Source organism: Leucoraja erinacea, chromosome 11 (assembly GCF_028641065.1).
Source record: "Leucoraja erinacea ecotype New England chromosome 11, Leri_hhj_1, whole genome shotgun sequence".
NCBI lineage: Eukaryota > Metazoa > Chordata > Chondrichthyes > Rajiformes > Rajidae > Leucoraja > Leucoraja erinaceus.
This window is the reverse complement of record NC_073387.1, coordinates 45,754,904-45,767,636: the sequence shown is the minus strand read 5'-3', so window position 1 is coordinate 45,767,636 and position 12,733 is coordinate 45,754,904. Positions and strand designations below refer to the sequence as shown.

The 12,733-nt window shown below is 40.2% G+C and overlaps 1 protein-coding gene across 4 annotated transcripts in view; it reads left to right on the top strand.

Moving 5' to 3' along the window:
* The window catches only part of LOC129701754 (myotilin-like), an 86,189-nt gene that overhangs the window by 70,332 nt on the left and 3,124 nt on the right, over nucleotides 1-12,733 (top strand). For all 4 annotated transcript variants that reach the window (XM_055643162.1, XM_055643163.1, XM_055643165.1 and 1 more), the window contains 5 exons: nucleotides 3,397-3,452; nucleotides 4,467-4,602; nucleotides 6,165-6,372; nucleotides 7,904-8,069; nucleotides 12,320-12,453. In XM_055643162.1, the coding sequence (XP_055499137.1) occupies nucleotides 3,397-3,452; nucleotides 4,467-4,602; nucleotides 6,165-6,372; nucleotides 7,904-8,069; nucleotides 12,320-12,453 (700 nt within the window). The remainder of the gene's footprint in view (nucleotides 1-3,396; nucleotides 3,453-4,466; nucleotides 4,603-6,164; nucleotides 6,373-7,903; nucleotides 8,070-12,319; nucleotides 12,454-12,733) is intronic.

Below are 12,733 nucleotides of genomic sequence, written 5' to 3'. Positions count from 1 at the left end.
TCAAGTCTTCTTCAAAACAAAGACCTATCTCTTAAAATCAGAAAACCAAATGGCAAGTTAACTCAAAAACTAGTCAGGTGCCACATGGATCAGTGCTGGAACCTCAAATGTTTATAATCTATATTAGTGATTTGGGTGAGGTGACCAAGCATATTATAATAAATTTACTGAAGTTAGCGAGGTGGAGTAGCAAGTTGTAAAGACTGCACAAAGAGCTTCCAAATGAATATAGATAAAGTGAATGGGCTTGAAGGTGACAAATGGGATTATGTAATGTAGAAAAATGTGAGGTTTGGAAGGATAATTTAAAAAAAAATTTACATACTGTGACTGCAATTGAAGGATTAAGGGAGGCTAGGGGATTCCAATGCACGAATAACAATAAATTAGCAGCAGGCATAGCAAGTAATTTGGAGGGCTAATGGAATGAATGCCTACATTACAAGAGGTATGGAACGTAAAATGAGATTTTGATGTACAGTCGATCTGCAAATTTGCGGCAAGATCACACCTGATTTGTCTTCGCATCCAAGTAAAAAAGGTGCATGTCTTGGAGACAGTGCAGAGAAGGAACATCAGACGGATACTCCAGAAGGGGATGATTACAAAGAAAGGTTGAGCACTGTTGGGAATATAGAAACATAGAAACAAATGGGTGCAGGAGTAGGCCATTCGGCCCTTCGAGCCAGCACCGCCATTCAATATGATCATGGTTGATCATCTAAAATCAGTACCCCATTCCTGCTTTTTCCCAATATACCTTGATTCCTTTAGCCCTAAGAGCTAAATCTAACTCTCTCTTGAAAACATCCAGTGAATTGGCCTCCACTACCTTCTGTGGCAGAGAATTCCACAGATTCACAACTGTCTGGGTGAAAGAATGTTTCCTCATCTCAGTCCTAAATGGCCTACCCCTTATTCTTTAACTGTGGCCCCTGGTTCTGGAATCCCCCAACATCAGGAACATTTTTCCTGCATCTAGCCTGTCCAATCCTTTCAGAAGGATTCTATAGTTTCTATAAGATCCCCTCTCATTATTCTATATTCCAGTGAATACAAGCTCAGTCAACCCATTCTTTCATCATATGACAGTCCCGCTATCCCGGGAATAAACCTGGTCGCTGCACTCCCTCAATAGCAAAAATATCCTTCCTCAAATTAGGAGACCAAAATTGCACACAATACTCCAGGTGCGGTCTCACCAGGGCCCTGTACAACTGCAGTAGGACCTCCTTGCTCCAAAACTCAAATCCTCTCGCAATGAAGGCCAACATGCCATTAGCTTTCTTCACTGCCTGCTTCACCTGCATGCTTACATTCAGTGACTGTCAAAAAAACTAAGAATAGAATAGAATATAGAATAGAATAGTTTCTTTATTGTCATTGTAACATGAGCCATGTACAACGAAATTTAAAAATGTCAGCCAGTCAGTGCACCATTCAAACATTTCTAAAAGCTAACGATACATACAAGGTAAAATATTAAAAGATAAACAACTAAAATAAATATCACGAAAATAGCACACATAAACATCCAACCCTCCATCCTTCTGTCGATTTCACAGTGTACCACAGTCCCTTAGTTTGTCTCGCCCCTGCGTTCCTTGGCGGCTACATTTAGTGCTTTTATAGCAGTGGGGTAAAAACTGTTTTTTAGTCTGTTCGTCCTTGTCCTTGTAGATCTGTACCGTCTGCCTGACGGCAACAGTTCAAACAGGGAGTGTCCGGGGTGGGAAATGTCCTTTATGATGCTCTGGGATTTTTTGGTGCAGCGGGAACTGTGTAAGTCCTCCAAGGTAAGGAGAGGGCAGCCGACAATCCTCTGGGCGTTGTCAATGGCCCTCTGGAGCGCTTTCCTCTGAGCCGCTGTGCAGCTGGTGTACCACACGCATACACAGTAAGTTAGTATGCTCTCAATGGAGCACCGATAAAAGGACAGCAGCCGATTGTGGACTTAAGAAGCTGATTGTGGACTTTAGGAAGGCACAACATCCGAGGACGTACACACCATTGAAGATAAATGGGGATACTGTGGATAGGGTGAGCTGCTTTAAATACCTGGGAGTCCACATCTCAGAGGATCTGACATGGACATCACACGCTGCCGCACTGGTGAGTAAGGCAAGGCAGCGCCTTTACCACCTCAGGCAATTGAGGAAATTGAGTGTCTCCGAGGATCCTCCAGTGCTTCTATTCAGCGGCTGTGGAAAGCATCTTGGCTGGAAACATCACAATTTGGTTTGGGAACTGCTCTGCCCAGGCCAAGAAGGCTCTGCAGAGAGCAGTGCGTTAAGCCAAACGCATTATGGGAACTACACTCGCCCCCCTGCAGGAACTATACATTAGAAGGTGCAAATCCAGAGCCACCAAGACCCTTCCACCCCAGCAACAGACTGTTCCAGCTGCTACGGTCAGGAAAACGCCTCCGTTGCCATGATGGGAAAACGTAGAGGATGAGAAGGGGTTTCTTCCCAGAGGCCATTAGGACTGTAAACTCCTATCTCATCAGGGACTAAACAGCTGTACCAATTTACTGTGGTGTGGTGTATTTTTAAATTGCTGTTTCCTTTTTTTTTCTCTCCCACAAATATGTAATTACTGATTCTGTTCCATTCTGTTTTGTAGTTTTTTTTTTTGCACAATCCGCAAGCATTGCCACTTTTCATTTCAATGCACATCTTATACGCGTATGTGATGAATAAACTTGAACTTGAACTTGATGTACAAGCACACCCAGGTCTTGTTGCACCTCCCCTTTTCCTAATCTGACACCATTCAGATATTAATCTGCCTTTCTGTCCTTGCCACCAATGTGGATAACCTCACATTTATCCAAATTATACTGCATCTGCATTCATCTGCCCACTCACCCAACCTATCCACGTCACCCTGCAGCCTCATTGCATCCTACTCACAGCTCACACTGCCATCCAGCTTTGTGTTATCCACAAACTTGGAGATGTCACATTTAATTCCTGTCTGCCAACCAGTTCTCCATCCATGTCACTACCCTGCCCCCAATACCATGTGCTCTAATTTTGCACACAATATGCTCCTTGTAGAATAGAAGAATTTGAACTGATTGTACTGAAGCAATACTTTGAGGTGGATTGATAGGTTAAATAATGAAAGTATATTGTGGGGGATCTAAAACTAGAGGCAACAATTTCAGAATACATTTTTGCCCATTTTACAAGAGATGAGGAGACATTCCTTCTCTTTGAGATTTCTGAATATCTGGATCCAGAAACCTATGAAAGTGAAATCATTGAATTCAAGATGGAGATTGACAGCCATTAAATCCTCAAGGATACAAATTAAATTTCCAAAGGATACAAATTAAATCTCAAGGAAACAAATTAAATCTCCAAAATGAATTTATTGTGTTTGTTTCAGCAACAAAATTCATCAGATGGCCAAAGATGGCAGGCTCACCAATCATCAGCAGAAAGGTAATGGCACAACCTCGAATGACTAAATGCAGACCCACTACACAAATGCCAACATTTTGTCTTCCATAATTTCTGTGGAGTCTGTTTGGAACTGAGGCAAAAAGAGGCAAATCATGCCGTTTAATTATTGCATGATTCATATACAGAATGGTTTGATTACGCTTAGTTATGACACACCGTGCTGGAGTAACTCAGCAGCTCAGACAGCATCTTTGGAAGACGTGGATATGTGACGTTTCAGCTCGGGACCCTTCTTCAGACTAATTGTAGTGGGAACCGGGGCGGGGGGGGGGGGGGGGGGGGGGGGGGGGGGGGGGGGGGGGGGGGGGGGGGGGGGGGGGAAAAGAGGCAGAGGCTGGACAAAGACTGGTATGTGATAGGTGGATTTTGATTCGCAGGTGGGTGGACAGGGGCCAGAGATGTAAAGAAGTAAAAATGCCATAAGATAGGGAGTGAAGAGGAGTGAAATATGAAGCCAGAGGAAGGGTAATAGGTGACAGAGTGTGTTGAAAGGGGTTGGCGAGAGGGGGGAGGGGGGGGGGGGGGGGGGGGGGGGGGGCAGTGAGAGAAATGGGTGAGCATTCAAGTGGAAACAGGGAAGAGAGGGTGGAAATATCGAGTGGGATGGGGGTTACATAAAATAGGAGAATTCAATGTTCATACTATTGGGTTGCAAGCTACCTAATTTAGAGTAACTGGTTAGAGTCTGGACATGATTGATGGAGCAATCAACCCACAAGGCTTAATACTTAAGAATACAAAATCTATGGAGGATACTTAAAAAAAAATTGAATCTGGATTTGACAGTCAAATATAGCCACATACAGTAGATGTAATCTGCATTGTAGAATGATACAAAGTGTTTGGCACCTGCAAATGCAATCCCAATGAAAAGCATGTATTTCTAAGAGTGGAACAGCTTGTTCCTAGTTGCCCAATTGCATTAAAACGAAGGGAATAACTCATATACTACAGTAATATGTTGTAATGCAAAAAAAAACATTCTTTCTGCAGACAAAGGATAAACTCCAGAGACTTTGAAAATGAAAACGAATCCATCCAAGAGAAGCTCTTCCCTCCTCGCTTTTTACAGAAACCGGATGAAAATATGATAATTCAGCAGTATGGGCTATGCAGAATTGATTGCAAGGTAAAACAATCCCCATTTTAAACCCCTCCATTCCCTGCAAAATGTGAAACTAATTCCTGTAAACCAATTGAGAAAATAGGTGATTCAAAGGTGTGTATGTTCTATCTTTAGGTATGTTAGCATTCATAGCAAAAGGATTTGAGTATAGGAGCAGGGGGGTTCTACTGCAGTTGTACAGGGTCCTGGTGAGACCACACCAGGAGTATTGCGTACAGTTTTGGTCTCCATATCTGAGGAAAGACATTCTTGCCATAGAGGGAGTACAGAGAAGGTTCACCAGACTAATTCCTGGAATGTCAGGAATGTCTTTTCATATGAAGAAAGACTGGATAGACTCGGCTTGTACTCGCTAGAATTTAGAAGATTGAGGGGGGTTCTTATAGAAACTTACAAAAGTCTTAAGGGGTTGGACAGGCTAGATGCAGGAAGATTGTTCCCGATGTTGGGGAATTCCAGGACAAGGGGTCACAGTTTAAGGATAAAGGAGAAATCCTTTAGGACCGAGATGAGAAAAACATTTTTCACACAGAGAATGGTGAATCTCTGGAACTCTCTGCCACAGAAGGTAGTTGAGGTCAGTTCATTGGCTATATTTAAGAGGGAGTTAGATGTGGCCCTTGTGGCTAAAGGGATCAGGCGGTATGGAGAGAAGGCAGGTACAGGATACTGAGTTGGATGATCAGCCATGATCATATTGAATGGCGGAGCAGGCTCGAAGGGCCGAATGGCCTACTCCTGCACCTATTTTCTATGTTTCTATGTTTTCTATGTTTCTATGTTATTCAGCCCATCAGATATATGTTAGATCTCAGAACAATCCCATCACTCCCATTTCCCACTTATTTCCTGCAACCTATTTTCTCTCACATGCCTATAAAGCCACCTGCATCCCCTATTCCTATACCACCCACAGCAATTTACAGTAACCAATTCACCCAACAACCAGCATCTTGGGAATGTGGAAGGATACTCAGGGCAAATCCATGCAGTCCATAGACAAAGTACAAATTCCACACAGGCTGCAATGGTGGGCAGAATTGCACCTGGTTGCTGGAGCGTTGAGACACTTAGATTATGTACAAGTGCATAATTTTTCAACATGCAACACAATTTGGAATTTATACAAAACAAAGTACATATGCTGTAAATCTGAATCTAAAATGGAATCAGGTAGTAACACTCGGCAGGTCCAGAAGAATCTTTACAGAGAAACAAGCGAGTTGATGTTTTTAAATGTGGATCTTTCATCAGGAACTTACAGATTGACAAACTGAATCTGAATCTGAAATCTGAATCTTAATCTGCTACTTGTCTGCTCTTTTCAAAGATGCAACCTACTGAGTGTTCCAGTATTATGTAATTAAAATGTCAATTTAAGGTTATTAGAGGAAAAAAAATCAACACTCACAGTTCCATTCACTGGATATTCTGCTCGTGCTTGCAGTAACAGTAACAAAACAGCTTCTCACTTGGTGATTATTGCATTATGGCTCTGTCATCGTTGCAAAGCATGCACACACATTTCAGAACTTTAATTAGCACATTTCGTACTGCATTTACAGGTCAGTGGATTGCCACCTCCAGAACTTATGTGGTATTTAAATGGGCAACCTGTTGAACAGGATATGGGTCACAAAATGTTTGTGTCAGGAAAAGGTGTACATTCACTCATTATTGATGCAGTCACAGCAAGTGATGCCGGACAGTATGAATGTGTAGCCATCAATCGTGCTGGCCAGAACAGGTTTACAGTGCATCTTGAAGTAGAAGGTGAGTGTGTTCCTTAAATGCTTGAATAGCACAAAACCATTGTACATAAAGTATCTTTATATTAAAAGAAGAATTATATTCCTTGACCACTTCCCAAGATATAAGAAATTCAAATTCTGTGCTTACATCTTGGTTGATTAACACATCATCTTAAAATTCCTTATCCCACTATTTTAGCAAAATGATTCAGCACCATCATTCAAATGATGAACAAATGGCAAAAGTTTGCATAATAATATGAAATTAAGGCTATTGTATTAAAAATCTTTATGAACACAATATTGAGTACAGCATTTATACAATATTCTGGAAATATGTTCTAATACCCTTCGCATATCTAGCGCACCGAGTTAAGTTTGTGAATGATATACTGGCCCTGGAAGCGATGTAATACATATTCACTTGAATGGTATATGAGTTAAAAGAGCTAAATGGGAAGGATAAAATAGGTTCATATACCCTCAAATGTAGAACTAAAGGAATATCTTGTTTTTAAAATGGATTTGACAGACCATTTATTGAGTAATTATGTCCAGAGTTATGGGGCAAGTCAGAATTAGATATCCCCATCAGTCTGAAGAAGGGTTTCGGCCCGAAGCGTTGCCTATTTCCTTCGCTCCATAGATGCTGCTGCACCCGCTGAGTTTCTCCAGCAATTTTGTGTACCTCAGAATTAGATACATTGTTCAAGGCTGATGTCAGGAAGGACTTCACACAAACTTCAATGGAAATCTTGAACCAGTCCCCCAAAATGCCCCTGATGCCTTGCAGTTGAAAGTTACTAAGCTGAGAATTTTATTTTTGTGAAAACAATTATTAAAAAATAATTGAACTATGATGAGGAGAAGGGAGTTAAGATACAAATGAGTCTTCACCTAAAAGGCTCAGATGACTGAATAGCCTACTCCTGTATACATCATCTTTCTGTCTAATGCAGAATTAATTATTGAAAAAGCTCTTTTACTTTTTAGCTACATAGAAAAAAATACCATCGAAAATAGGTGCAGGTGTAGGCCATTCCGTACTTCGAGCCAAACAGATATTTATGTTAGAATGGTTAGATCTTTTCTTGCAACTGGTGGCCAATTAATTCTCTGCGACATGTTCTAATTTTGCTGTTTGTCGACCATGTTCTCACACAGTCCCTCAACCAATTAATTATATTTTCTTAAACACATTAAGGACAACTTTAACCTGTCCTGCCTTCCAGAAAGTTGTAGGATCATGTCAGCCATCCAAGTAATACCAGACCTAATTTTTAGCCACTGCAGAAGTCGATAAAGAGTAAAATCAAATGAAACGTAGAACCGGTGTATGATTCAGACCCATTAACTTCCCATCAAATGGATGAAGATAAAAATATCCTGTAAATTTTATCTGTTCTTGATTCAGCAGCAGGTGAAACAAAATGCAGCACAGGAAGAAAAGTAATCTCAGCTGAATTTATTTATTTGTAGGTTGCTAATTTGTGGGTAATATTAACGAAGATCAAAGTAATAAATTATTCATATTGCAACTTTTCTTCTCATAGTAAGAGGGGTAGCAAAAGCGCCAGAATTTATCTACAAACTCCAAAATTCCAAAGCGACTGAAGGAGGCAATGTCAAACTGGAATGTCAAGTGACTGGAGATCCACGGCCAATAATTTTCTTCAGAAAAGATCATGAAATGATCAAGCACAGCACAGACAGAATCAGGTAATTACAGATTTCCATGATCCACAGGAGATCAGTGGAATCGAGACATATGATATGGGCACATTTAGGTCTGATCTCCATTTCCATACTGCTGTTTGATTGTGAAAAATGCTTCTCCTTCTTAACCAACATTCATCTCTCACAAACAAATATCGTCTTCTGGAAAAATGTTAGATGTCTATTCCTTGTCATATGATCCAACTCACTCAACTCTATATTTCTTAAAATCTTTGGTTAAAAATATATTAATATCAAATAACAAAAAAGTGCTTAAAAAAACATTCAGCAGGCTAGGCAGCGTCGAAAATGTTAAACTAATCTTACCGCAGATTCTCTTCAGCCTGCTAAATCCAGCAGTTTTTTTTTTAAATCATTTCTTGCAATGTAATGTTTTTTATGTCATTTATTAATTCCAGCTCTAAATAAGTAATGTGCCCAAAGTGTAAATTACTGTACTTGGAAGAGTTGCAAACTTTGATCATACCCTGCAAGCTGAAGTGTTTATCAATGTCACTCCTGAAAGTTGGGCTTTAATATTTAGACAATGCACCCAAATTCTAAACTTCCCAACAATCAGAAATATTCATCCAATTGGTTTAGTTTTGACAAGCAGCCACACAAAAAAGCTGGTGCATATATTAAAAGCCCATGGTATTGGCGGAAATGTGTTAGAAGGGATCGAGAAAAAAAAAGACTTGTTGCTGCAACGTTTATGTCTGTGTTGGACTATGGTGATGTTTTATATATGAATGCATCTTCAAAATGCCTACAGTCTTTGGACACGGTCTACCACGGAGCACTGAGATTTGTTTCTAATTTTAAAACCCTCACGCACCACTGCTCTTTGTATGCTCAAGTTGGATGGTTTGCCCTGTCCACCCGCAGACTCCATCATTGGCATATCCTTATTTATAAGACTATCCTTGGTGTTCTTCCTTCATACCTGCAGAAGTATGTGATTCGAAAAAGCACAGGAACTTATCAGCTCCGCTCTGAGGACTTGTTCTTACTAACTGTACCTAAAGTCCGTACTGAACTGGGGAAAAGGGCATTTAGTTATGCTGCTCCCTTCGCATGGAACCAGCTGCAGAATGAACTGAAACTTAAGGAGCTGGTTTCTATAAACAGATTTAAATCCCTTCTTAATGATGTTGAAGCGGGCTCTTCTGTCTGTACATGCTTTGTTTGATGATGTTTTGACTGTGACTCTATTTATATGTTCTCTGTTGTTTTTAAATTATTGTCTGTAACTGTGGAACTGTGCTGCTGCCTGTCTTGGCCAGGACTCTCTTGTAAAAGAGATTTTTAATCTCAATGAGACTTCTCCTGGTTAAATAAAGGTTAAAAAAAAAAAATAATAAAAAAGAGAACTGGCTGTCTCATATCAAACAGTTGAAATAAAGTGGTCCTTTTCAGACTGGAAGGATGCAACTGATGGAGTACTAAAGGGATCCATTCTTGGCCCACAATCGTTTTAGTTACTTTGATAACCCGAAGGAAGGAATAGTGTGAACATTTTCCAAATTTGCCGATGATACGAAAAAGATGAAAGGGCATGATGTGATAAGGGACAATTCTGGTTCACTAACCTTAAAGGTAATAATGACATTGGTTCAATAGGCTAATCCCTGGGATGAGAGTGTTGTTCTACCAAAAGAGACTAAATAATTTGGACAGGTATTTCTTGGAGTGTACAAGAATGAGAATGTTTTTTTCAAACGTTAAAGTTCCTAAGGGGACATGACATGGTAAATGTTGGGATGTTTTCACCAGTGGGAGTGTCTCAAATAAGGAGACATAACTACAAGATAAGGGGCTGTCATTTAAAACTGAAATACTTGGAACTTTCTACTTGCAGAGGGTGATGAATCTCTGTAATTCTCTGTCCTGGCAGGTAGTGAAAGGTGGATCATTACGAGTATTTACAGTGCAGATGGATAAATATTTGATAGATGAAGGAATAGAATATAGTCATGACACAGAAGAGTAGTTGAGGCTAGCAGTGATTAGCCATGATCATATTAAATGGTGGGACAGGCTCCAATGGCCTGATGGTCTCCTATCGCTCCTATTTTCTTGTGTTCTCATATCTTAAGCTTCAATCAAATTACATGTTAACCAGAATTCCAAGGAATAGAATTCTAAATTATGTAATCTTTCCTTGCAATTTAATGCTTATAGTCCAGAAATTACTCTGACAAATGTTCACTTCACATCTCTAAAGCCGACATATCATGTCCAAGGTCAGAGTCATACAATGTATAAACAGGCCCAAACCCAATTCCAGAAACAATGGGATCTGTGGTTAGCGCACACTGTAGCCACCACAAGTGAGTCTGTACGCAAGGCACCCATGTCTTATTTTAATTTTCATGGTCATATTGTGGTTATGGTCTGAACGCAGGTGTATGGGACTAGGGGAGAATACGTGTTCGGCATGGACTAGAAGGGTCGAGATGGCCTGTTTCTGTGCTGTAATTGTTATATGGTTATATGGTTATATAATCTATCAATTTCATATGACCATCACCCAGGTGAGCCTGGATCACAAGGTTGCTATTTCATCCAGGTTCCCAGCTCCTGCATTTCTGTTGTACTATAATCCCTGGTAGTGACCGACCGAGTTGACCATCCTCACTCCATTCAGTATTGACCTTAACCTGGACAAGAGTTCTAGCCTCAATTCCTGGTTTGTTCTCATCTCCTTCGTTAAGAGTCCATTCCCCGTTGGACTCATCCGAGTACTAACTATTCCCATCTCAATGATCAGGGTTGCATTTGCTCAGTCAATCTAACATATACTTTCACTGGATCCACTCACCACTCTTTTCTCTTTAATTTATTTTCCTGCTGAATAATAGCTAAATAGCAGGCAAACATTAATTTGTTTTTTTCTGCTGTTCCTGAAATCTTTACTGCCTCATAGCCACATTTTTATTTAATCTATGGTTAATTCCTTTCATAATTTATCAGTTACCATTTTAAATTTTGCAATTTCCGTGCATTGCTGTCAATGCAGTGGCAAATATCCAACCGACTTCTTGTGGACAGTTTTCTTTCCTTTCAGAAAAACAAGCTCCCTCTGAACACTTGATAATTACGTGCAGTAGCTTTTCAGGGTTAACGTTCAACTCTCCCTCCCAATACTTAGGTGGTCTTCATTTGCGTAGCACATTAGCAAACCCTTCAGAATTGTTTGTCCATTCTGGGACCCAAAAGGTTTCATGTTTTGACTTTTTGGTCAACTCTTTCTCAACATTTTCACCGAATCCTGCTGACTACAACATAATGTAGTGGCACAAACAGGTTTTGAGGATTCGGGTCAATGATGGAGAAAGAACGCAGTAAAAGGATTAGTAAAGGATTAAATAAGTCACAAGCATCACGTCCTTCTGCTTGTCAGGTCTTCCCGATACGAGTAGCAGCTGGTAACGAGTCCCACACCCTGTGTGGGAAGGAACTGCAGATGCTGGTTTAAACCGAAGATAAACACAACAAGTTAGAATAACTCAGCGGGACAGGCAGCATCTCTGGAGACAAGGGGTGGGTGACGTGACAACGGCTTGAGGTGACTGGTCTGGCAAACTCAAGTGTCCTGGTACCATTATGCTCCCGGGTCCAAGGAAAAGTCCACTGTGCTCACTTGGAGCATTCACTAATATACACAATAAGCCTGAAAACAAACATCAAGATGTGTTTAAAACTGATGGGAACAGAGTTATTTTGGGTTTTTTTCTTATCTCACTACTTACTATATGTTCTTGCAACTACACAATCAGAGGCCTCATTATTTACTAGTTCTTCCAAGTGAGCCCAATTATTTTCTAAAGCCTGGTTTAATCATTACAATACACTTGAGGCTAACAATGATTCATATATCTCAGCCAGAACTCCTGCCAAGGTGTGGTAGCCAGAACTCTCAGTATTCCTGATGTGGTCTAACCAGCTATTTATGTAGCAGCAGCCTAATTTCCATCTCTCCTTGCATTTTTGTCCTCCAAGTGTAAGTAACAACACTTTTGATTTGATTTTTCCTCAGTGCATGACATGTTAATGATCTTTGTACATGGATCCCAAAGTTTCTTTGGACCTCCACTGCCCCCAGTTTCATAACATTTAGCAAGTACTCTGTTCTCTCCTTTCTAGGTACAAAGTAGATTATCTGATATATGCATGCCACAGTTTTACCTGTTTATTTCTTCTATTATTATCTCTGGTATTTATCAGTTTAATGGATATTTATTTGATAGGATATACCATACCAATGAAGGTAAAGTTGGCATTGAAATTTTCCCAGTTGAGAAACGAGATGGTGGATGGTATACTGTGTCTGCTCAAAATGAAGCTGGATCAGTAATCTGCACAGCAAGACTGGATATTGCTGGTGAGTTTCCTTCAACAACATAGTTTTAAGGAATTCAGAACAATCTACAGAAACGTGTTCTGCTTTGTTGAAATATGGTTTTCTCCAAATTGATTGCAAGTGATAATCTACCAAATGCCAAACAACTGGCATAATCACCTTCATCTTCAGCCAAGCTGATAAAGAAGGCATCAAACAAATGCACATACATATGAAAACAATTATGATCTTCTTTGACTTATCATTAGTGAATGTAGAGAAGACAGTAGTTTAATGTTTATTTGACTAATAACCAGAGTTC